Genomic DNA, 26,585 nt, shown 5'->3' with positions numbered 1-26,585 from the left:
CCCTTGAACTTTGCAACCTTTTGCCACATTTCAGGCTTCAAACATAAAGATATAAAACTGTATTTTTAGTGAAGAATCAACAACAAGTGGGACACAATCATGAAGTGGAACGACATTTATTGGATATTTCAAACTTTTTTAACAAATCAAAAACTGAAAAATTGGGCGTGCAAAATTATTCAGCCCCTTTACTTTCAGTGCAGCAAACTCTCTCCAGAAGTTCAGTGAGGATCTCTGAATGATCCAATGTTGACCTAAATGACTAATGATGATAAATACAATCCACCTGTGTGTAATCAAGTCTCCGTATAAATGCACCTGCACTGTGATAGTCTCAGAGGTCCGTTAAAAGCGCAGAGAGCATCATGAAGAACAAGGAACACACCAGGCAGGTCCGAGATACTGTTGTGAAGAAGTTTAAAGCCGGATTTGGATACAAAAATATTTCCCAAGCTTTAAACATCCCAAGGAGCACTGTGCAAGCGATAATATTGAAATGGAAGGATTATCAGACCACTGCAAATCTACCAAGACCTGGCCGTCCCTCTAAACTTTCAGCTCATACAAGGAGAAGACTGATCAGAGATGCAGCCAAGAGGCCCATGATCACTCTGGATGAACTGCAGAGATCTACAGCTGAGGTGGAAGACTTTGTCCATAGGACAACAATCAGTCGTATATTGCACAAATCTGGCCTTTATGGAAGAGTGACAAGAAGAAAGCCATTTCTTAAAGATATCCATAAAAAGTGTGCCACAAGCCACCTGGGAGACACACCAAACATGTGGAAGAAGGTGCTCTGGTCAGATGAATCCAAAATTGAACTTTTTGGCAACAATGCAAAACGTTATGTTTGGCGTAAAAGCAACACAGCTCATCACGCTGAACACACCATCCCCACTGTCAAACATGGTGGTGGCAGCATCATGGTTTGGGCCTGCTTTTACATTTACATTTAAGTCATTTAGCAGACGCTCTTATCCAGAGCGACTTACAAATTGGTGCATTCTCACCTTATGACATCCAGTGGAACAGCCACTTTACAATAGTGCATCTAAATCTTTTAAGGTACTGAGGTGCCGTTCCCCTCACAGTTCCGTAGGCAAGCACCATGGTCTTGTAGCGGATGCGAGCTTCAACTGGAAGCCAGTGGAGAGAGCGGAGGAGCGGGGTGACGTGAGAGAACTTGGGAAGGTTGAACACTAGACGGGCTGTGGCGTTCTGGATGAGTTGTAGGGGTTTAATGGCACAGGCAGGGAGCCCAGCCAACAGCGAGTTGCAGTAATCCAGACGGGAGATGACAAGTGCCTGGATTAGGACCTGCGCTTCCTGTGTGACGCAGGGTCGTACTCTGCGGATGTTGTAGAGCATGAACCTACAGGAACGGGCCACCGCCTTGATGTTAGTTGAGAACGACAGGGTGTTGTCCAGGATCACGCCAAGGTTCTTAGCGCTCTGGGAGGAGGACACAATGGAGTTGTCAACCGTGATGGCGAGATCATGGAACGGGCAGTCCTTCCCCGGGAGGAAGAGCAGCTCCATCTTGCCGAAGTTCAGCTTGAGGTGGTAATCCGTCATCCACACTGATATGTCTGCCAGACATGCAGAGATGCGATTCGCCACCTGGTCATCATCTTTTCTTCAGCAGGGACAGGGAAGATGGTTAAAATTGATGGGAAGATGGATGGAGCCAAATACAGGACCATTCTGGAAGAACCTGATGGAGTCTGCAAAAGACCTGAGACTGGGACGGAGATTTGTCTTCCAACAAGACAATGATCCAAAACATAAAGCAAAATCTACAATGGAATGGTTCAAAAATAAACCTATCCAGGTGTTAGAATGGCCAAGTCAAAGTCCAGACCTGAATCCAATCGAAAATCTGTGGAAAGAACTGAAAACTGCTGTTCACAAATGCTCTCCATCCAACCTCACTGAGCTCGAGCTGTTTTGCAAGGAGGAATGGGAAAATATTTCAGTCTCTCGATGTGCAAAACTGATAGAGACATACCCCAAGCGACTTACAGCTGTAATCGCAGCAAAAGGTGGCGCTACAAAGTATTAACTTAAGGGGGTTGAATAATTTTGCACTCCCAATTTTTCAGTTTTTGATTTGTTAAAAAAGTTTGAAATATCCAATAAATGTCATTCCACTTCATGATTGTGTCCCACTTGTTGATTCTTCACAAAAAAATACAGTTTTATATCTTTATGTTTGAAGCCTGAAATGTGGCAAAAGGTCGCAAAGTTCAAGGGGGCCGAATACTTTCGCAAGGCACTGTATTTAGTTTGGCTAACTTTTAGAATGGACACTGTTTTAGGTAGTGCTAGATAAATGTATGTCTAGGTCCCAGGTAGTGCTAGATCTGTGTACGTCTAGGTCTTAGGTATGTCTAGGCTTTGGTTTCTGGTACTGTATTAACATGGTGTCTGTCTCCCCATGACTAAAGCCTGGAGATGACATAGTGTTAATGGCTGAGCAGCTGGAGAAGATGTTTCTCCAGAAGATTACTGAGATGCCCCAGGATGAGACGGAGATTGCTGTCATGACCGGCAAGGGACGAGGCCGGGGCCGACGGGAAGGAGGTAGGGTACTGCACACAAACACAGGCACACACTGAAACGCATACACACTCCTGGCCTGGGTTTTCCAATACCCTACTGAACTGTGCTGGCCAGGTTATGCATCCACCATAGTTGCTGGAACTTTGCTCGAACTTTGCACAGTAGGTTTCAGGTTGTCTTTTGTCATATCTTGTGACTTTTTTGGGGGGGGTTCGAGTGAGTTAACTCCACTTTTCATACTAAATAATAGGAATAATTATCACTGTGTATCATCATAATGTATGTTTGTGTCAATTAATCCTTTAAGGCACATATGTCAGAGTCAAGGCCCGCGGGCCACATCCGGCCCGCGAGAAGGTTTTTTACGGCCCCTGGGATGATCTTGATTTATTATTAGAACCGGCCCGCAGACCGCAGCAAGCCGGCAGCCCGCAGATCTTTTACACGCACCAATACTACATTTCCCACAATGCAACGGTGACGCACCGAGCAGTAGGCTGCTTCATTTCAATATTTATTGGCACAGCAGTTGTCAGCATCACAGTAAAATTAACTTTCAGATACCCATCAAAAATGGCAAAACGGAAGGTGGACACTGAGAACCGGGGGTTTCAAACAAGGTGGGAGTCGGAGTATTTGTTCACGGAGGTAGCTGGAAAACCTGTGTGTCTTCTGTGTGGAGAAAGTGTGGCGGTACTGAAAGAGTATAATCTGAGACGACATTATGAAACGAAACACGCGGACAAAAACAAGAATATGGACATGGAACAAAGGCTACAAAAGGCAGAGGAATTAAAACGAGGCCTCAAATCTCGACAGGCTCTGTTCAAAAAAGCCAAATCACAAGGCCAGGCTGCTGTCAAGGCCAGTTTTATTTTGGCAGAAGAGATCGCTAAATCAGCCCGGCCATTTACGGAGGGGGATTTCATCAAAAACTGCATGATTAAAGTTTGTGACGAAGTTTGCCCAGAAAAAAGGCAACTCTTTTTAAATGTGAGTCTGAGCAGAAACACCATTGCCGAGAGAGTAGACCAGTTGTCCATCAATCTAAAAGAGCAGCTTGTGAAAAAGGGAAAAGATTTCATTGCATATTCCTTGGCTGTGGATGAGAGCACCGACATTTCTGACATTGCCCAGTTGTCAATTTTCATCCGCGGAGTGGACTCCAGCCTAAGCGTGACAGAGGAGTTTTTGGCTTTACGTCCTATGCATGGCACAACTACGGGGCATGATTTGTATGAAGAGGTGTCAAGATGTGTAAATGAGATGGAGCTGCCTTGGGAAAACTCGTGGGTTTGACAACCGACGGAGCACCTGCGATGTGTGGACACAGGAGCGGACTGGTGGCGAAGATACGGGAAAAGATGCAAGAGGAAAACGCGACAGGTGAGCTGACAGCTTATCATTGTATCATACACCAGGAAGCGTTGTGCGGTAAAGCCTTGAAAATGGAGCATGTAATGAGCATCATCACGCGCACAGTTAACTTTATCAGAGCCAAAGGTTTGAATCACCGCCAGTTCAAGGCATTTCTGACGGAGTTAGAAATGGAGCATGGTGATTTGCCTTATCACACAGAGGTGCGATGGCTAAGCCAGGGAAAGGTGCTTCAAAGATGTTTCGAGCTTCGTGAGGAGATTTGTCTGTTCTTGGACAGCAAAGGGAAAGACACAACACAACTCCGAGACGAAATGTTTCTGTGTGAAATGGCTTTTCTGTGTGACATTACGAGTCATCTGAATGCAATGAACTTGCAGCTGCAGGGTCGGGATCGTGTCATCTCTGATATGTACAGTACAGTGAAGGCATTTAAAACCAAACTGACTCTGTGGGAGACGCAGATGCGGAAAGAAAATTTGAGCCACTTTCCCAGCTGCCAGACCATGAAAGAGAAGCTCTCTACCAGTGCGTTCCCGAGCGCACAGTTGGCTGATAAAATAGGTATGCTTGCCGCTGACTTTCGACGCCGATTTGCTGACTTTGAAGCACAAAAAAGCAGGTTGGAACTGCTCGGTAACCCATTTGCTGTTGACGTGGAAAGCTCACCACCAAACCTCCAAATGGAGTTGATTGACCTCCAATGCAATGATGCACTGAGGGCAAAATATGCGGCAGCGTTTCCTCCCCGACACAATGCCCCAGCTGCGCATCCAGGCTGCTCAAACGTTGTCTATGTTTGGCAGCACATACCTGTGTGAACAACTGTTTTCTTTGATGAACTTGAACAAAACATCACACAGAAGTCGACTTACTGCTGAACACCTCCACTCAATTCTGAGGATTTCCTCAGCTCAGAGCCTTACCCCGAACATTGATGAACTTGTGGAAAAGATGGGACACCACCAAGTATCACCCTCAACCTCAAACAAGTGAACATTACTGTGCAATCACATATTTAGAGTTTTTACTCAGTTCAAGTTTAAAAGTTAAAGTTTAATATTTGTTTTCACTGCATGTTACTTCTCCTTAAACAAAGTGTTGTTTTTGATTAATAGATTTTTGCACTTTATTTTATTGTATTTCAATCCAATTATATTTTTAAAATATTTCAGTTGAGTGGATGATAGAAAATTGCTATTATTGTTTTTTTCTTTGAAGTAAATTTAGCCCACTTTTGCTAAAATAGAAAATATAGGCTACTGATGGTGCCTTGAATACCGGTTTCTTTCATTTAATGTTCATGTTATGGGGATTTTTATATAAAGGAAATTTGTCTTTTGTGTCTGTTGAAAATTAAAGATTACTGACAGAGCCATAAGAAAATATTGCTTTATTTATCTGATCATATTGGAATATATTTGTTAGGTTTTCAGTAGGTTCAATTAGGTTCACTAGACTATATGCGTCATTTAAAAAAATTTCAATGAACATTCGAACAGTCCGGCCCTCGGCTTGTAGCTAAATTTTTTATTTGGCCCTCCGTCCATTTGACTTTGACACCCCTGCTTTAAGGGATGGGTTGCCAACTGGCACCAAAATACATTTACGTTAATTTGATTTAGGGCTTGGTGGTATCCTCGTTTTTATACTGTTTTTGTACCATACCGTCTATACGGTGTTACCGTAAGTGCACACAAGGGGCGCAATTTAAAAATTGTGTTTTTACGCTCAACAATTTAGGCAACAGGGAAAGAAGAAGAGAAGTGTTTCCAATTACATTAGGAGACAATTGGTATGCAATGCTTACTCATAATAGGTTGAAATCACACGAGGCAACAACAATGTAATTGGAAACACTTATCTTCCTCTGCCTTTTTACTGCAAAACATAGAAATGCACGATTTTCACATGTTGATTTTGGGGTGGTGCTGGAATTTTTTTTTTAACCACATGAAGAGACCACTTGAGGTCTGGGGAAAAAATTGAGAAAGTAACATTTTGGGGTGTACTTACCCCTTTAATTACAGTGCACACCAGCAAAAGGCTGTTATTTAGCTGTGTTGTTTTGGCACATGTGATGATAGAGTTTGTTAAACAAATACCTACTGGATTGATGCAAATAATAATGATATCATTCTGCCAGGTCAGCATAGGCTACTTTGTAGTTAACGTTTAATTGAGAAGGTTTTTGTGGAAGCCTTTCCATCTACCAGAAGACTTTTCATTAGCATCATGCTAACGGCTGCACAAAGTGGTAGACGTGCGCACCGTACATAGACAGACAGGGAATTCTCCTTGCCTCTTCAGAAAGTTGCAGGAAATGCATTCTGTTCATGTCTTATGGTAAACTTGGACTAATTGCTACGTTTTCAATACATTTAGTTGATTCTCTACTAAGTTCAATGCATTTTAGAATTTGGTTGAATTCCGTTTTAATGTCTGGATTCCGTGATTTCCGTCCACATTCTATGTATTGCGGATTTTATCGGGCCCTAGATCTTTCTCCAGGAGGGGATTGAATGTCTACTGTAACCAAGAAGCTTGATCTTGACATCTAGCCACTTATCTATCAAGTTAGAAAACCAAATGCATAGCTGGAGCCCTGAGCTGGATATCATTTCGGAGACACCTGAAACCCCACCTCTTTAAGGAATACCTAGGATAGGATAAAGTAATCCTTCTCACCCCCCCCCCCCCCTTAAAATATTTAGATGCACTATTGTAAAGTGGTTGTTCCACTGGATGTCATAAGGTGAATGCACCAATTTGTAAGTCGCTCTGGATAAGAGCGTCTGCTAAATGACTTAAATGTAAATGTAAATCATTTAATTAACATCTTAGATTTCTTGTAGTTCTACTTATTCTATTTTATTCACGCATTGTTCTCTCTCTCTGTGTGTCTCACACCCTCCCAGGCCTGAACTTGAAGCCAGGCCCAACTATGGATTCTCCGTCCACTACCCCCCAGACACGGGGCTTCTCCAGCCACTCCCCAGGCCCCCAGACCAGAGGACCACCAGAGCAGCAACAGACCCAGGACCAGGGGCCACCATCTCTACCTCCTCAGCCCCTCATGCAGGCCCTGCCCTCCCGCGTGCCCACAACGCTACCTGTCCACACCCATGCCCATGCGCCACAGCTGGGAGCCCCCTACTCACTGGGCCCGTCGGACCTGCCTCTCCAGGCCCCTCCTAAGCTCCCGATTATGACCTCCGTGCCTCCTCCACCCACCCAGACCACTCTGCCCCCCACCTCCATCCAGAGCACTGCCCCAATACTGCAGAACCCTGTGCCCATGGCCAAAGTGAGTCAGATGGAGGGTTTGGCATACACAGGGAGGTTGCGGGGTATATTGCTTGCAGAACTGGGTTGTGTTTATTATAGCGCAAAATGGAAAATGAGAATGAATGAGAGTTTCGAGGTGGTCCCTCCCTGTTTGTCTTGTTTTTTTTCTCTTAATTTTGATGCATAATGAATGACCCTTCAAATAGTATTTGATTCAAATAGTATTTGCGTTCCTTCAAATACTTTGAGCATTTAATTGAACCTCTCTGGAGTGCCAAATGGACATGGTTTGCACTTTTAGGGCTACTCCATTTGTTCCATTGCACCAAGGAAGCTCAATCAATCGCAGTTCAGAATGCTTTTGACAAAAGTACACTGTGTATTACCTTGCATCTGATCTAAAACAATCACATTCTCCTCTTCTCTGCCTCTTCCCCTTTCTGTCCCTCTCCCTGTGCCCCTAATTTCTCTATACCCCCTTCTAGCAGAGAAAGAGCCAGAAGAGGAAAGCTGACACGACCACCCCCACAGCCAACGACCAGCTGAGTGAGTCTTCTCCAGCCGAGTCCAAGTCGGGGAAGACGCTGCCGCGACGTGAAAGCGCCAGGCCCACCAAGCTAATCAAGAAGGAGGCTCCAGACTCCCAGCACCACCTGGGCCTTGGGATAGGTCTCGGTCTAGGGGGACCCGGAGGACCAGGGGTAGGGGCTCATAGCCCCAAGCAGCAGGAGCAGCTACGGTACTGCTCCAGCTTGGTCCGAGACATGTTACATAAGAAGCACGCGGCCTACGCCTGGCCCTTCTACAAGCCAGTAAACGTGGACATGCTGGGGCTGCATGACTACCACGACATCATCAAACACCCCATGGACCTCGCCACCGTCAAGGTGGGTTTGAATGGAACACAATTATGTGTGTCCCAAATTATATAGTACACTGCTTTTGACCAGGGCCCATAGTGCAGTACTTTCGACCAGAGCCCTATGTTGGATTAGGGTTTGCTGGAAAGCCTGAAGAAGTGTAGCTCTCTAAGGGATGTCCTTGTCCTCTAAAAGGATTCCAACATTGTGACGTGATTTTGTTGACATGTTGTGATGTGTTTGTAGTTGAAGCTGGACAACAGGCAGTACAGAGACGCCCAGGAGTTTGCTGCCGACGTGCGGTTAATGTTCTCTAACTGCTACAAGTACAACCCACCCGACCACGAGGTGGTGGCTATGGCACGCAGACTACAGGTAATACACTTCTAACACGGTAAATAATACCCTCATAATTATATTTAATTACTTACATTTTCCAGAAGGAACTTAAGTTGTGGCAAGTCTGATGAGATAAAGATGTATAGTAAATATATAAATGGCAACATTCACGTGTGACAGATAAACATGTAAGGTAAATACGAGATAAATGTAAGTCACAAAAATCAATTTCATAACAAATGCCCACATGAGCTTAGGCCTCTTCATGTACCTGTTTGTAACTTTTTCATGTACCTGTTTGCCAAACTATTTGCTGTGTTTTACTGGTGCAGCAGATGTCTTTGAAATCTGGGTTGTTCAATAGGGAGAATACGTTTTGAAACCAAGTGAAATTCATAGGTTCCTGAACTTTTCCAAAATCAGAACGCCGATGTTTGCTTTTCCATTGCAACTAGTTTTGGTACGGTGTGCCTGATTGAACACCACGCAGTTCTGTTCTCTATCCAGACTCTGACACTGAGTATGTCCTCTCCCTCCCTCTCTCTCTCCAACAGGACGTGTTTGAGATGCGCTTCGCCAAGATGCCAGATGAGCCCGATGAGATGTTGGCTTCGGCTCCTGCCCCTGTGCTGCTCCAGTCCTCCGCCCCCATCATCAAGGCCCAGCCGCCGCCCATCCTAAACCCTGCCTCTTCCATCCTAGGTCCTGCCTCCTCGGTCAAACACCCCGCTTCCTCCTCGGATAGCTCCAGTGATTCGTCTTCTGAGTCGGAATCCTCCACAAACGACTTGGAGGAGGAGAGAGCCCAGAGACTGGCCGAGCTACAAGAACAGGTGAGGAAAGACCGAAACAACAACATGGAATGCAAATAGGATTGGATTTTTCCCCCTTATCGAGGGATTCCAACCTCTCTGGTGACATCTCTATTCATCATACATTATTGAAATGAACCATAACCCCCTTCTAACTCTTTTGGCACTAATAATAACCATTTGTGATACATTTGATGGTTTAAAATCTAATTGAATCCCTAAAGATGGATGAAGGGTGCTGTGTCTTTTCTGACCCCTGGAATATTTGGTGACGTCCAGTCACTGACTATCCATTGTTTTTTGACCATTGGTTTCCTGTCTGTCTGTTACAGCTCAAAGCTGTCCACGAGCAGCTGGCGGCCCTCTCGCAGCCACAGGCCAGCAAACCAAAGAGAAAAGAGAAGGAGAAGAAGAAAGACAAGCACAAAAGGAAAGGAGCGGTGGAGGAGATCCCGGAGCCGGCCATTCAGTTCCCCAAGAAGACCAAGAACAACAACAGCAGCAGCAACAACAAGGAGCTCCTGCCCAAGAAGACCAAGAAACTCAGGTTGGAACAATAATAGCTTTTTCACACTACTGAGCCAAGCTGAGAAGAGGGGTATGCTACAAAGCAGGACCAAGGAGTTAGCCAGCTAACTTGCCTGAATATTTTTTTTAAGAGGAGCTTGAAATGGGCAAATTGATTTCAAAAACGGTGGAAAAAATATGTAAATGCAGCTATTTTAATTAAACAGAAAATCAGGAGTTATTTCCGTTTGCTTATTAAAGTTAGCTGGCTAACTCAGTGATCCTGGTTTGTCATATACCCATCTGTACTGCACTGACCTGGTTCTCCAGTACAATACACAGCTATGGGAATTTCTGTCTTAGGTATGGCATTGGGGCGGCAGGTAGCCTAGTGGTTAGAACGTTGGACTAGTAACCGAAAGGTTGCAAGATCGAATCCCCAAGCTGACGAGGTAAAAATCTGTCATTCTGCCCCTGAACAAGGCAGTTAACCCACTGTTCCTTGACAATAAGAATTTATTAACCGATTTACCTAGTTAAATAAAGGTCAAATAAAAAATGTTTACAGAAGTCAGAAGTGACATTTTCAAGGGGACACATAATTTGCTGAGCGCATAGATTGTATTGGCACATTATAAACATTGCTGATCTCAAAGCACTGAAGCTGTTTTGTTGTTAATCTAAACCATTCATTTCCATCATGTGTGGTAACATGATTTGTATACTCCCTCTGCTCTTTCTGCATTTCACAGAGATGTTACGTTACAGTGGCTACATTACAATTCCCATATTCTAGCATACTATTTAGAATTCACTACTTCAAATCAAATTTTCTTTGTCACATACATGGTTAGCAGATGTTAATGTGAGTGTAGCGAAATGCTTGTGCTTCTAGTTCCGACAATGCAGTAATAACCAACAAGTAGTCTAACCTAACAATTCCACAACTACTACCTTATACACACAAGTGTAAAGGGATAAGGAATATGTACATAAAGATATATGAATGAGTGATGGTACAGAACGGCATAGGCAGATGCAGTAGAAGGTATCGAGTACAGTATATACATATGAGATGAGTAATGTAGGGTATGTAAACATTATATTAAGTGGCATTGTTTAAAGTGGTGAGTGATACAGTTTTTACATCAATTTCCATTATTGAAGTGAGCTGTTGGCAACAGCCACTCAATGTTAGTGGTGGCTGTTTAACAGTCTATCTCAGCCTTGAGATAGAAGCTGTTTTTCAGTCTCTCGGTCCCTGCTTTGATGCACCTGTACTGACCTCGCCTTCTGGATGATAGCGGGGTGAATAGGCAGTGGCTCGGGTGGTTGTTATCCTTGATGATCTTTATGGCCTTCCTGTGACATCGGGTGGTGTAGGTGTCCTGGAGGGCAGGTAGTTTGCCCCCGGTGATGCGTTGTGCAGACCTCACTACCCTCTGGAGAGAGAGCCTTACGGTTGTGGGTGGAGCAGTTGCCGTACCAGGCGGGGAAGTTTGTGAGTGCTTTTGGTGACAGGCTGAATTTCTTCAGCCTCCTGAGGTTGAAGAGGCGCTGCTGCGCCTTCTTCACAACGCTGTCTGTGTGGGTGTTGATATTGAGTGTGAGGTTATTTTCCTGACACCACACTCCGAGGGCCCTCACCACCTCCCTGTAGGCCGACTGGTCGCTGTTGGTAATCAAGCCTACCAATGTAGTGTTGTCCGCAGACTTGATGATAGAGTTTAGAGGTCGACCGATTACGATTTCTCAACGCCGATACCGATTTATTGGACGACCAAAAATGCCGATACCGATTTAATCGGCCAATTATTATTACAACAATACTGAATGAACACTTATTTTAACTTAATATAATACATCAATAAAATCAATTTAGCCTCAAGTAAATAATGAAACATGTTCAATTTGGTTTAAATAATGCAAAAACAAAGTGTTGGAGAAGAAAGTAAAAGTGCAATATGTGCTATGTAAGAAAGCTAACGTTTCAGATCCTTGCTCAGAACATGAGAACATATGAAAGCTGGTGGTTCCTTTTAATACGAGTCTTCAATATTCCCAGGTAATAAGTTTTAGGTTGTAGTTATTATAGGAATTATAGGACTATTTCCCTCTATACCATTTGTATTTCATATACCTTTGACTATTGGATGATCTTATAGGCACTTCAGTATTGCCAGTGTAACAGTATAGCTTCTGTCCCTCTCCTTGCTCCTCTGTGGGGTCGAACCAGCAACACAACGACAACAGCCACCCTCGAAGCAGCGTTACCCATGCAGAGCAAGGGGAACAACTACTAGAAGGCTTAGAGCGAGTAATGTTTGAAACTCTATTAGCGCGCGCTAACTAGCCAGCCATTTCACTTCGGTTACACCAGCCTCATCTCGGGAGTTGATAGGCTTGAAGTCATAAACAGCGCAATGCTTGATGCACAATGAAGAGCTGCTGGCAAAACACACGAAAGTGCTGTTTGAATGAATGCTTCTGCCTACCACCACTCAGTCAGATACTTAGATACTTGTATGCTTGTATGCTCAGTCAGATTATATGCAATGCAGGACACGCTAGAAAATATCTAGTAATATCATCAACCATGTGTAGTTAACCAGTGATTATGATTTATTGTTTTTTTACAAGATAAGTTTAATGCTAGCTAGCAACTTACCTTGGCTTACTGCATTCGCTTGACAGGCAGTCTCCTTGTGGAGTGCAACGAGAGAGAGGCAGGTCGTTATTGCGTTGGACTAGTTAAATGTAAGGTTGCAAGATTGGATCCCCCGAGCTGACAAGGTGAAAATCTTGGCATTCTGCCCCTGAACAAGGCAGTTAACCCACTGTTCCTAGGCTGTCATTGAAAATAAGAATGTGTTCTTAACTGACTTGCCTAGTTAAATAAAGGTGTATAAAAATATATAAAAAATCGGTGCCCAAAAATACAAATTTCCGATTGTTATGAAAACTTGAAATCGGCCCTAATTAATCGGCCATTTCGATTAATCGGCCGACCTCTAATTGAGTTGGAGGTGATCATGGCCACGCAGTCGTGGGTGAACAGGGAGTACAGAGGAGAGGGCTCAGAACGCACCCTTGTGGGGCCCCAGTGTTGAGGATCAGCGGGGTGAAGATGTTGTTACCTACCCTCACCACCTGGGGGCGGCCCGTCAGGAAGTCCAGTACCCAGTTGCACAGGGCGGGGTCGAGACCCAGGGTTTGGAGTGTACTATGGTGTTAAATGCTGAGCTCTGGTCGATGAACAGCATTCACACACAGGTATTCCTCTTGTCCAGATGGGTTAGGGCAGTGTGGTTGCGATTGCGTCGTCTGTGGACCTATTGGGGCGGTAAGCAAATTGTAGTGGGTGTCAGGTAGGGTGGAGGTGACATGGTCCTTGACTAGTCTCTCAAAGCACTTCATGATGACGGAAGTGAGTGCTACGGGCGGGGTGGTAGTGGTTTGGTCAGTTACCAGGAACCTACTTCATTCTAAGTAGTATGCTTGTTTGGACATTGGAATAGAGACAAAGGTTATTCTCTTCCAGTTGAAATTGTACTGATCGTTTATATATTCTGCTCTGATCTTGCAGTAAGAAGGAGGGCGGTGCGGTGAAGAACAACCACTCTGCAGCCCTGGGCCCTCAGGCAGCGCTGCAGCCCCCAGCTCTGCAGCCCGTGTCGGGCTTGGGGGAGGGCCTGGAGGACACCCCGGCTGCAGCTGGAGCCCCCGGGGAGAAGGGTAGGCCCATGTCGTATGAAGAGAAGAGGCAGCTGAGTCTGGACATCAACAAGCTGCCCGGCGACAAGCTGGGTCGTGTGGTCCACATCATCCAGTCCAGAGAGCCCTCGCTGAAAAACTCCAACCCCGACGAGATCGAGATAGACTTTGAGACGCTCAAGCCGTCCACGCTGAGAGAGCTGGAGAGATACGTGTCGTCGTGCCTCCGCAAGAACAAGAAGAAGGTTCCTGGTGAGTCTCAACATGCGTATCTTTGCCTCCCTCTGTGGCCAAACAGAAACTCCCTGACCTCCTACAAATAATTTGAAATGTAATGATGTTGCGTAATTCATTCAAATCAATCCCGAAATTACGGTTACAAAACATGAATAACGAGGTATTGATAACCTTTCCACAGCTTTCCTTATGCGCCAAGGTCACTTTTTTATCATTTTGCCAAGCGGTTTCCTTTATCTTTGTCTTAGCAACGTAGTTTTATGTTGACCTAACATGTTTGTGTGTCTTGAGAAGATGTCGAGTCATGTGCCGCTCTCTCCTATAGTGGCAGAGAAGACCATGGAGGCCATGACTGCCGCCAAGATCAAGGCCAGCTCCTCCTCTGACTCCGACAGCAGCGACTCCAGCTCCTCAGACAGTGATGAGGAGAAGGGTAGGGACGCGCATTAAGCCCTTCTCATTTCACTCCTCAAATGTTGTTTTTAAGCCTTTATTATCTTCTTTGGTTTGAAGCGTAACATTGACGTATTTCGCATGTGCCCCATATTATTTACCTCATTTTTATCACATATTCAGAATTGATAGACGAAAGCTTCATTCAGTAGTCAGGATCTCCTCTCTGCCTTCTCTTGTCAGGAATCCCTCCTAAACAGAAACAGAAGAAAGGCCACGGGACCAACGAAGGGAAGAAGCCCCATCTCCACCATACCATGTCTGGAGCTGGGCCCCTCCCCCATGGCATCCCTCACCCCCAGGGCCACCCTCACCCCCAGGGCCACCCTCACCCCCAGGGCCACCCTCACCCCCAGGGCCACCCTCACCCCCAGGGCCACCCTCACCCCCAGGGCCACCCTCACCCCCAGGGCCACCCTCACCCCCAGGGCCACCCTCACCCCCAGGGCCCTGTCCTGCAGCCCAGCATCCACCTGAAGCAACAACAGCACCATAACCCCTCCCCCGCCACATACATGGCCCCTCCCCCGGTAAGATTGATTGATTTAATTTATGAGAACTAAAAGTAGAAGGCTGCCCCAGCCGGAGACATATTTAACATTTTGGTCATTTAAATAACCACATATCACAGTCGGAAGTACACGTTCCCTCAGAAAAGTCAGTGCTAGTAGGAAAATACACAAGGATTTATTTAAGATGCTTAGCTTAACATTTGCATACATGATCCATTATCCAGGATAAAAACATAACACTTAAATGTTTATTTCATATGTGGTTTTAAAGATACGACATGATAGAATGTTATTGTCTGTTTTCATAAAAGCTTATTACAGGACTTAAAAAACAGCAGGAAGACCATATAGAAAACATGTAGTGGGGCACTTCTCTACACACGCAATAACATCTGCTAAATATGTGTATGCGACCAATACGATTTGATTGGATTGGGACTGTACAGTGGGACTTTACAACTGACTAAAAAAGCATTTGAAAAAGTGCAGCAGTGAAGTTCATTGTATGATGGTGCGTGCGTGCGTGCGTGTGTTTAATGCCTAGGTAACGGTCACGGCGTTGGAGTCCTCCCAGTTGCTGGAGAACACGTTTGATTTGCTGCCCCACTTCGGCCAGCAGCCACTCATGCACCTGTCCCAACACCACCACTCCTCGTCGCCTGCCTTGCCCCCCCACCTCAACGTTCACTCGGCAGCGGGGCCTGTGTCCCCAGAGACGCACCCCTTTCTCAACCAGCACCCCATCCACCCCAACCCTCCCAACCCTAACCCAGGTAAGTCCCGGCCTCTTCAAGCCAGACCTGCCTGAGGTCAGATAGTCTTTCGTATTTTTTTCTAATACCAATACTATGGTTGATTTGAGCTTGCCTGGCATAACCAATGGAAAAGTCTATAATTTGCCAAACCCACCCATCTGGTGCACTGGGCAGGAGTGATCGAACGCAAGATAGGTATTTGAAAGAACACTATTTGAACCCAGTTCGGCTTCCTAAAAGTTTATTCTAAGAATTTGTTGACCTATGATTAGATGAATTTGGCAATCCTTTGACTTTTTTCAACGTGATGTTTCCATCATGACTCTCCTAACCACCTTTTCTCAATATTTCCCTTCCTCCTCTTCACATGTAGCTTTGCACAACGCCTTGCCCCAGCAGCCATCTCGACCCAGCCACAGGGCAGCAGCTCTACCTCCCAAACCCCCGCAGCAGCAGCAACCAGCGACCCAGCCAACCCTACTACTACAACAACAGCTCCAGCCACAAGCCCCTCCACCCCAGCACCATCTCCAGCCCCACATCCTCCACCCCGCCCCCCAGTCCCTGCAGCAGCGACCCCTTTCCCCCCACCCTCACCCCTCAGGGCCTAATGTCCTCCCTGCCCCCCCAGATGCTCCTGGAGGACGATGAGGAGGTGATTCCGCCCTTACCCCTCAGCCAGGTGCATCTCTACCTGCAACAGCTCCAGCAGGGACAGAGCCAGGGAAGACCTGGCCAACAACCACACAATCCCCAGCAGATCATGCAGTCTCTCCAGATTCGCCAACAACAACAGAACCAGGCTCCCCTCCTGCAGTCTGTACAGGTCTGTATTTTGTATATGTTGAGTGTGTAATATATTTTAGGGCTGTCCCCGACTAAAAAATAATATTGGTCGAAATGAATGGTTCTTTCGACCAATCCATTTGTTGAAATGTTTAAACTTACTTTTCCATATATGGGCAGACACAACCTATGTGTTTAAATAAAATCAACTACAGCTTGTCTGATACACACGGTTTGATGAGTATAGATGACTGGAGCACGTTGCCTTCGCTCTCCTCCTTACTGCAGAGAAAGACAGCACAGCAAGTGTTTATGTGAGCTGTCTGTGCTGAAGCTGCAACATCATTACAGCCATATAGTTTCTTACTTGTTTCTGTTACCGAAACTTTCCCTATTCCCTCAACCCTTGCTCTCTCTTTTACGTGACACGTATGTGACCAATAGGGCCTGACCTATAGCCCATCATAATCACATCAATTAATTGATTAAAATAAAATAAACTCAGTAATATCGACATCAAAATGGATGCGGATGATGTGAAAAATAAACTTAAAAATAAACACTAACTGTGCCAGAGACTCTGTTCTAACGAATAATATATAAAGCCTTTATTACAGCAGGCTAAAAACAGTTGCATGCATTTGTGAATTGCGGTTTATTACTTGTTTAGGTTAGTTATCCAAAGCACCCTTTATTTAATTTTAAAACAAAACTGCTTGATTTCATTTCAAAGCATGAATGTCTCGTGTGATGGCATGAACGAATAAATGATTGATTGATACATTAGACTATATATTAAAATATAGGCCTAAGTAATTTACCGTATTAAGACTGAACAGGACACGCTCTTAGTCCTATAGCTCGATTGTGGTTGTACAAGGCTACTCTACAAAGCCTTCTAAGGATAACGACATTACTTATTACTATAATAATTGTAATAATAAGGAGAAGGCGATAAAGAAAAAGGAGGATATAGGAGCGAGAACTGCGCACATAACTGCGCACGTTCATCCACCTCTGGCCTGCTCGCCTCCCTACCACTGAGGAAGTACAGTTCCCGCTCAGCTCAGTCAAAACTGTTCGCTGCTCTGGCTCCCCAATGGTGGAACAAACTCCCTCACGACGCCAGGACAGCGGAGTCAATCACCACCTTCCGGAGACACCTGAAACCCCACCTCTTTAAGGAATACCTAGGATAGGATAAAGTAATCCTTCTCACCCCCCCCCCCCCCCCCTTAAAATATTTAGATGCACTATTGTAAAGTGGTTGTTCCACTGGATGTCATAAGGTGAATGCACCAATTTGTAAGTCGCTCTGGATAAGAGCGTCTGCTAAATGACTTAAATGTAAAAATGTAAATGTATTATCCATGACAAACAGGTGCTGTGTTAGATTTAGCGTAAACACTAAATAATAAGTAATACCAGTCTGTTCTAACTCAAGAAAATTGTAAAGCCTTTATTATAGCAACCATTAAAAAAAAGCAATTTCACAGATTTGGTCGTATCAGACATTTTGCCATTTCATGAGACTTGGTGCTCTTGGAATGATTAGGCTATTAAACACTCAACAGAAGCAAGATCTGTCTTATTTATTTAGATACAGTACCAGTCAAAAGTTTAGACACACCTACTCATTCAATGATTTTCTTTATTTTTTACTATTTTCTACATTGTAGAATAATAGTTAAAACATCAAAACTATGAAATAACACATGGAATCATATAGTAACCAAAGTGTTAAACAAATCAAAATATATTTTAGATTCTTCAAAGTAGCCACGCTTTGCCTTGATGACAACTTTGCACAATCTTGGTATTCTCTCAACCAGCTTCACCTGGAATGCTTTTCCAACAGTCTTGAAGGTGTTCCCACAAATGCTGAGCACTTGTTGGCTGCTGTTCTGTCATTCTGCGGTTCAACTCATCCCAAACCATCAATTGAGTGATTGTGGAGGCCATGTCATCTGATGCAGCACTCCATCACTCTCCTTCTTGGTCAAACAGCCTTTACAAAAGTTGGACTCATCAGACCAAAGGACAGATTTCCACTGGTCGAATGTCCATTGCTCAGGTTTCTTGGCTCAAGAAACATTATTGGTGTCCTTTAGTAGTGGTTTCTTTGCAGGAATTTGACCATGAGGGCCAGATTCACGCACAGATGTTGAGATGTGTCTCTTACTTGAACTCTGAAGCATGTATTTGGGCTGCAATCTCAGGTGCAGTTACTCTAATGAACGTATCCTCTGCAGCAGAGGTAACTCTGGATCTTCCTTTCCTGTGGTAGTCAGTTTCATCATAGCGCTTGGTTTTTGCAACTGCACTTGAAGAAACTTTGAAAGTTCTTGATATTTTCCGGATTGACTGATCTTCATGTCTTAAAGTAGTGATGGACTGTCATTTTTCTTTGCTTATTTAAGCTGTTCTTGCCGTAATATGGACTTGGTCTTTTACCAAATAGGGCTACCTTCTGTATACCACCCCTACCTTGTCACAGCGCAACTGATTAGTGCAAACACATTAAGAATAATTAAATAAATAAATTCCACAAATTAACTGTAAACAAGACACACCAGTTAATTGACGTGTATTCCAGGTGACTACCTCATGAAGCTGGTTGAGAGAATGGCAATAGTGTGCAAAGTTGTCATCAAGGCAAAGGGTGGTTACTTTGAAGAATCTCAAAAATGAAATATATTTTGATTTGATTAACACTTTTCTGGTTACTACATGATTCCATATGTGTTATTTCATAGTTTGGATGTCAAGTGAAACAATTAAGAAAAACCCTTAAATGAGTAGGTGTGTCTAAATTTTAGACTGGTATTGTGTATGTATGGATGATTTTATAAAGCCAGGCACATTTCACAGTTAGGCTATTGATTTATAGACCTAATTAAGTTGGTTTGCTAGCTCCTCAATTTTCTTAAACATTAGGCTAAGCCCTATTGGCACGGGCTTGTATTACTAGACGATATTGGTTATGTAGTTGTTACTCCAGAATGTCCGTTTTCCAGAGGACGATTCGGGCGGGATTACTTTTTTCCAAACTGCCCCGTAATTATTTTTTACTGCAATTCGCAGTAGATGTCCTAAATGGCCCCCAGCCTTCAGATGTGAGCTAAACAGTGCACTTGGGTGCAAAAGTGAACTTATCCTTTCCAAAGGTTTAGGTCAGTTGTATGCTGCTTTGCAATCTATTAACGGAAAGGCTTACATTAAATAGGCAAATTATTTTTTTACTGATGCATTTGGCAATATTCAATCCATTCCTACAAAACATATGAACAAAAGCATTCACTGTGAATGTTGATACATTTAGGCCCTTCGTATATAGGCTAATTGTTTTGCACTTTGTTCAATTGATCGAATCAGTTATTGTTTTCTTCCTCAATACGTGAGCAACACCTGTCAAACAGATATTTCTCTCAAAACACAGTGATGTCGATTCGCAAGGGTCTAGTATTATCAGAAGACCTTGGAGTTTGTCAAAAAACAGTAGGTTATTCTGTCTGGAATTGTTTTTTTTTGTTTTTAAATACAATCTGCCTGCAGTGACCCCACTCAACCTTTACATTACATTCAGTCATCTAACCATCTCCCGTCCAGAGCGACCCACAGGAGGGGTCAAGGACCCCGCCCAAGGGCACGTCGACAGATCTCCCACCAAGTTAAAACACGGACCCGACCCACTGGCCCAAGACCCCAACCTCCAGGCCACCAACCATCCCAAGATCCTCCCACAGATTCCCAAGAGTTGCCCCTTAACCAACTGAGTCCCCCCCTCGGGGGAAAAAAATGAGGCCTATACCTCTAGGATTGGGGCAGCATTTGGAATTTTGGATGAAAAGCATGCCCAAATTCAACTGCCTGCTACTCATCCCCAGGAGATAAGATATGCATAATATTAGTCGATTTGGATAGAAAACACAATGAAGTTTCTAAAACTGTTTGAATCATATATGTGAGTATAACAGAACTTATGTAGCAGGCGAAACCCCGCGGACAAACCATTCAGATGTTTTTGGAGGTCACCCTATTTTCAATGAGGTTTCATTGGGAATCCAGATTTCTTTTTTTTTTCAATTTAAAGTTTTATTAAGTTTTCTTGTTTTTCAATCAACCAACAAAACACATTCACAGATGTGACAGGCTTTAAAAAAAGTCAAAAAATTTAAATACAATTAAAATGAATGATAAAGTCAAATAAAAGCATTTATTTTTCTTACTCTATATATTTTCCTTGGTACATATATATATACATACATACGTACATACATACACACATATACATACATACATACACGCACACACATACGCACACGTACTCAAACTAAAAATATAAAAAAACACAAAAAAAAACATAACACTTGCAGCAGCACTATCAAGGTTCTTATACGACGGGCCAATAATTCGTTTTTAGGTTTTACAGTACCATACACAACATGTATCTGCGCATTTCCCTCGTCACCCGTTCACTCTGTCCAGTTTGAAATATAGTTGAATAGTGGAGACCAGAGTATCAAACTTGGGCTGTCTCTTGTGGAGGTCATAAGTGAGCTTTTCAAGAGGAAGAAAGTCAACAATCTGGTCAATCCACATTTTAAATGTAGGAGGGGTATTAGAGGCCCACAATAGAAGAATACATTTCTTAGCAAAGTATGTAATAGTCATAAGCAAATTTTCTCTGTCAGGATCAAGAACAAAGTCCTGCTGGGCATTAAGAAGATAGATACACGGGGTCATATCAAACTGTACCTCTAGTATTTTCTGTGCAGCAGTATGTACAGATTGCCAAAATCGCCCTACAGCTCCAAAATACATGCATATAGGTTCCACTTTCAGAGGTACATATTTTACAGTTAGGAGACATATCTGTTTTCATTCTATGGAGTCTCAAAGGAGTATAATAAAATTTGCACTAAAATTTGTAATTAGATTCTTTCATTTTTACACTGGTAGAGGAGCAGTATACCCTGTCGCAAACCTCCGCCCATAACTCATCACTGATAGTCAGACCAGGGTCCTTTTCCCAGATTATTTTCAAAGGTGTAAAGGAGGAGCTTCCTTTCTCAGAAAGGAGTCTATAGATGTAAGATATTTTGCCTTTAATGGATTGTGCTGTGACAAGAAGGGTTTCAACTTCATTTTACTGAGTTCTAAACCTCCTCTTGGAGGTAAATGAGGAAATTACATGTCTAATTTGAAGATTTCTTTTTTTTAAATGGGATCTTGGCACATCGAATTCACTGCAGAGCTCTTGAAAGGATTTCAGTGTAGTGGTTTTCTGATGAAATAGGTCTGAAAAGGTCCTGATTCCTAGAGTATGCCAAAGATTAAAGTTGGCATCCCTCAGGGCTTTTGGCAAGTCTGGGTTGCCTACTATAGGTGAGTGAGAACATATTTGGGAGGAAATGCCCAGGTATTTCTTACAGTCCCTCCACGCTAGTAGGGTGCTGTAAATCGCAAAGGTTTTGGCTATGTTGCCCACTTCACTAAAGTTATTAATGAATATAATTGAGCTTAAGGGCAATGAACCACAGGATTGGGCTTCTATCTGAATCCACATTGACTCTTGTCTGTTTGTGATCCATGTTAGCATGTTGCGGATTTGGGCAGACCAGTAGTACAATTGAAGGGAGGGAAGGGCAAGACCGCCTTTAGATTCAGGTTTTGATCAAGTGGAAAACTTGATCCAAGTTAGTTGTTTTGAAGAAGGAAACTGGGAGATAGCATGGGAGCATCTGAAATAATTAGTTCAGTCTAGCGAGGACGTTCATACGGATTACATTAATTCTTCCTACTAAGCTAATTGGGAGGGAGATCCAGGTTTGGAGATCGTTCTTGATTCGATCCAGGAGTGGAAGATAATTTTCCTTAAAAAGGCTATTCAGATCTGGTGTTATGAAGATCCAGAGGTATTGAAACCCCTGTGTTTTCCATTGGAAAGGACAAAGTGTCTTCATAGAGCTGGTGAGTGTAATATTGAGAGGGCAGACAGTGGATTTGTTAAAATTTTAACCTGAAAACTTGCCATACTGAGCAATTGTGTCTAAAATGAGAGGGATGGATTTCTCAGGGTTGGATATGTAGAGCAAGACATCATCCGCGTAAAGCAAAATCTTGTGCTGCAGGCCGCCTGCAGAAACACCCATAATACTTGGATTGCTCCTTATCAGCTCTGCCAGAGGCTCCGCCCCCAACATGTAGAGCAGCGGTGACAGCGAGCACCCTTTTGTCTTGTGCCCCGTTCCAGAGGGAATCTGTCAGAGTTCAGTCCATTAGTAGTCACCATGGCATTTGGATGAGAGTATAGTGATTTGATCCATTTAATAAAATTTGGGCCCATATTGAACTTTTCTAAGACTGAAAACAGAAAGCTCCACTCCATCCTGTCAAACGCCTTCTCAGCATCCAGTGAAGCCAGCAGGACAGGGGTCTTCTGTGCGTTTACTTGATAAATAATATCAAAAAGACGGCGAATGTTATCAGAAGAGTATCTGTCTCTAATAAATCCGGTTTGGTCCGCTTTTATTATTTTCGGAAGAAGAGTGTTTGGTCTTTTGGCGAGCAATTTGGTAATGATTTTATAGTCGAAATCCAACAAGCTTATGGGCCGGAGGGACGAGCAGGATAGGGGGTCCTTGTCCTTTTTTAGCAACACTGTAATGCGAGCTGTGTGCATTGAGTCTTGGAGAACTCCGTTTTTGCAAAAATCCTCCAGCATTGGCATGAAGATAGGGCTGAGCTGGGGCCAAAAAGCTTTGTAGAACTCTCTGGGGAATCCATCTGGGCCTGGCGACTTATTAGGTGGCATGGAGGTAATTGCCTCCAGGATCTCCTCAGGAGTGAAGGGAGAGTTGAGATCTTCTTGGTCGGTCTCTGATAGTTTAGGTAGCGAGATTCCCTCTAGGAAAGAGTGGAGTTCTGCCTCCGTGTGTTTTCTCTCAGAGGTGTATATAGTTTGCAGTAAAAATCATGAAAAGTTAAATTGATATTTTTTGGGTCATATGTGACCTCGTCCTCTGCTGTTCGGATAGCCATTTTTAATTGGTAAGCAAGCAATCTACTGGGCCTATTGCTATACTCATGTTATTTCTGTCTAGTAAAGAATTATTATTTTTTTATCTCCCGAGTGTAGTCCAAATTCAGTTTGGCTTTGGCTGCTTTAAGATGACTCCAGGAGGTGCTGTCTAGGGATTGTTTATGTATTTTTTCACAGCATTCCAGCTCCCTCTCAAGATCTAGCGTGTGTGCTTCCATTGCTTTTTTCTTCGAGGAAGCATATGCAATTAGATGACCTCTTAGTGTGGTTTTAGCAGCGTCCCACATTGTGGCCGGGGAAACAGGAGAATCTTTATTGTCTTTTGTGTGTAGTTGTCTATCCATGTAGTTACCAATGTATGGAACACGTAATTTGATAGCATGGAGGTGTTGAATTTCCAGCTCTTTGACCTCGGGATGTTTTTGCAGAGGTCAAAGCGGAGGTGGACAAAGGCGTGATCTGAAAGTGCTATGGAATCCAGATTTCTAAGGGACTTGCTTGCAGTTCCTACCGCTTCCACTGGATGTCACCAGTCTTTAGAAATTGGTTGAGGTTATTCCTTTGTGTATTGAAGAAGCACGGCCATCTTGAACGAGGGTCACTTCATGTTTGATAGAGGCTCGTGACCAGAAAGCATGCTTCAGTTTGTTTTCTTCCTGTATTGAACACAGATCATCCCGTCTTCTATTTTATCGATTATTTACTCTAAAAAATACAAAGTTGTATTACAAAAGTAGTTTGAAATGTTTTGGCAAAGTTTACAGGTAACTTTTGAGATATTTTGTAGTCTCGTTGCGCAAGTTGGAACCAATGTTTTTCTGGATCAAACGCGCCAAATAAATGGACATTTTGGATATATATTGACGGAATTAATCGAACAAAAGGACCATTTGTGATGTTTATAGGACATATTGGAGTGCCAACAGAAGAAGCTCGTCAAAGGTAAGGCATGATTTATATTTTTATTTCTGCGTTTTGTGTCGCGCCTGCAGGGTTGAAATGTTTTCTCTCTTGTTTATGGAGGTGCTATCCTCAGATAATAGCATCGTTTGCTTTCCCTGAAAAGCCTTTTTGAAATCTGACATGTTGGCTGGATTCACAACACGTGTAGCTTTAATTTGTTATCTTACATGTGTGATTTCATGAAAGTTTGATTTTTGATTAGAAATGTATTTGAGTTTGGAGCTCTGCATTTTCTCTGGCTTTTGGCCAAGTGGGATGTTACCTTCCCACATATCCCAGAGAGGGTAAGGCAAGGGCTGTTTCCTCATCTATTCTGCTGCTGCCTTTGCTGCATTGTTCTCAATCCCAATATCCCAATATTTGTATTGTGTACGTTGAGTGTGTAATGTAAATTGTTTATTTCTTATACAGAGTCACTGTGTGTCTTAGTCAAATTTGCCCTCTGGGACATTAAATTGATCCTATCCTCCTATCCTAGGTCCAGCCCTCCCAACCCTCTCTTCAGCCACCCCAGCTCTCAGTCCAGCTTCCCCAGCCCCAGTCCAAACCCACCCCCCGCGCCAGCCTCAGCAGATCCTACCCCCGCACCAGGTAGCCCGCCACCTGCAGCAGCATGCACAGATGGGTTACCCCTCCCAGGGGCCGGGGGCGCAGCAGACGGGTCAGTCAGACCGGCACGCTGCTGCAGGGCAACACAAGGGTTCCATGCAGTCCTCCGCCAAAGCACAGCATATCATCCAGCAACACCTCTCCCCTCGACAGATCAAGGCTGATCCATACAACAGCGGTGAGACTCAAGTGTTGATTGAGTGATTTAAATTGGTTGATTGATCAATTTATTGGAAGACCTCAGATCTCACAAAACCTGGAAGTGTGTTTTGTCTCAGGAACTACATTATTGTAACATAGCAATCTATACAACGAGACTGCAAAAGAGACCATTTAGAACGTTGTGTGTTTCGGTTATGTTAGGACACTGCCGTAGGATTTGAATCCGACTAAATAGTGTTTCTAATCATGCCCTTTCTGTTCTACCTACAGGGCACCTAAGGGAGAACCCCTCCCCCATCATGATGCATTCCCCCCCACCTCCCCCAGTATCCCCCCATAACGCACCAGTCTCCACCACACAACCTGCAGCCCAAGAAAGTGAGTATTGTGTGTGTGTCGGTTTCTATTTCTGTCAGTCTGCATCTGGATCTGTTTAGAAAACGAGCATTCAAATAATATTTGTTTTCTCTCAAGTACTATAGCTTCACTGGATTGTTTGAGCTTGCCTGGCACAATGGAGTTAATAGATTAGTCCTAAAAAAAAGTGCGCTCCATGCCGGCTCAATCAAAAGTTGAACATATTTAAATGAAAACGAATACTATTTGAATCCCTGGTCTTGTCAGGTTGTGCCTTGTGAAGTTCGATAGAGACTCTGTGTGGGGAATGTACGCGTTAACCTATTTCTATGTGCTTGTTGAAGGGACAGCAAGCATTTAAGCTACAATATTAAGTCTGTTTTTTTAATGGGTAAATATCATTCATCGAAACGACCATTGAACAGCAGAACATCTTCCAGAATGTGCCTTTAACCCAGTCCGGCTTTGTGCTGTATGTTGAAGGAGCAGCGTGCGCCCCCGGCCCTGGTAGGCTTGAAAGAAGAGAAGTTGCCTCCCTCTCCAGTGATGAGAGGAGGAGAGCCTTTCAGCCCAGCCATGAGACAAGACCCTCACAAACACCTAGATTGCCACAGCAAGCCCTCTCTACCAGGTCACACACAGCAGAGTGAGTACACCTATGGGGACCCTTGCTGACACAAGGGGAAAAATATATTTTGGGGTTTAGGGTTAGATTTAGGGTTAGGGAAAATAGGATAGGAATCAATTCTTTGGTCCCCACAACGATAGCAAAACAAAACTGTGTGTGTGTTAGGGCTGGGCGTTATACTGTATTTTACTATATACCGGTATTTATGCACTGACCGGTTTGGGTTTTTACTTTAACTTCTATAATGGCATTTCAATGTTTGGTATGTTAAATGTGATACGCCACTCCGCCGTGTGTAATGTCCTCTTTTATAGTTTACTCCGCTACTTGAGTCGTTTCTCTCACCAAGCCCCGCCCCCTGTCAATCAAGTTGCGCAGTTAATGCTTCGACCATGAGACTGCATAGTCAATGCAGCAGATACAACAAGATGTCGAATGACAACGAAGCTCATTTCCACTTTGCTTATTAATATAAATCCACAAAGGTAAAAGTTTAATAAACATTTAATGTAGCCAATGTAGCCAAAGATTATAGGGTCCCCTGGAAAACACTGACCAACACTTTGGTTTCTACTCTGTCACAAATAACTCTTTGGCATTTTCATTCGTTATCATG

At 43.7% G+C, this 26,585-nt stretch overlaps 1 protein-coding gene across 1 annotated transcript in view; it reads left to right on the top strand.

Annotated features, from left to right (window-relative positions):
- Nucleotides 1-25,873, top strand: part of LOC124016331 (bromodomain-containing protein 4-like) — a 42,867-nt gene extending 16,994 nt beyond the window's left edge. The window contains 15 exon segments of the mRNA XM_046331882.1: nucleotides 2,451-2,586; nucleotides 6,861-7,249; nucleotides 7,716-8,117; nucleotides 8,337-8,465; nucleotides 8,984-9,262; nucleotides 9,574-9,788; nucleotides 13,335-13,714; nucleotides 14,025-14,132; nucleotides 14,336-14,682; nucleotides 15,209-15,437; nucleotides 15,793-16,000; nucleotides 16,002-16,245; nucleotides 24,692-25,000; nucleotides 25,255-25,362; nucleotides 25,831-25,873. Coding sequence (XP_046187838.1) covers nucleotides 2,451-2,586; nucleotides 6,861-7,249; nucleotides 7,716-8,117; nucleotides 8,337-8,465; nucleotides 8,984-9,262; nucleotides 9,574-9,788; nucleotides 13,335-13,714; nucleotides 14,025-14,132; nucleotides 14,336-14,682; nucleotides 15,209-15,437; nucleotides 15,793-16,000; nucleotides 16,002-16,245; nucleotides 24,692-24,808 — 3,183 coding nt within the window. The 3' untranslated portion in view covers nucleotides 24,809-25,000; nucleotides 25,255-25,362; nucleotides 25,831-25,873.
- Nucleotides 25,874-26,585: the final 712 nt, after the last annotated feature.

Source organism: Oncorhynchus gorbuscha, linkage group LG26, assembly GCF_021184085.1.
Source record: "Oncorhynchus gorbuscha isolate QuinsamMale2020 ecotype Even-year linkage group LG26, OgorEven_v1.0, whole genome shotgun sequence".
NCBI lineage: Eukaryota > Metazoa > Chordata > Actinopteri > Salmoniformes > Salmonidae > Oncorhynchus > Oncorhynchus gorbuscha.
The sequence above is the reverse complement of the archived record's forward strand: the minus strand, read 5'-3'. Positions and strand labels throughout refer to the sequence as shown.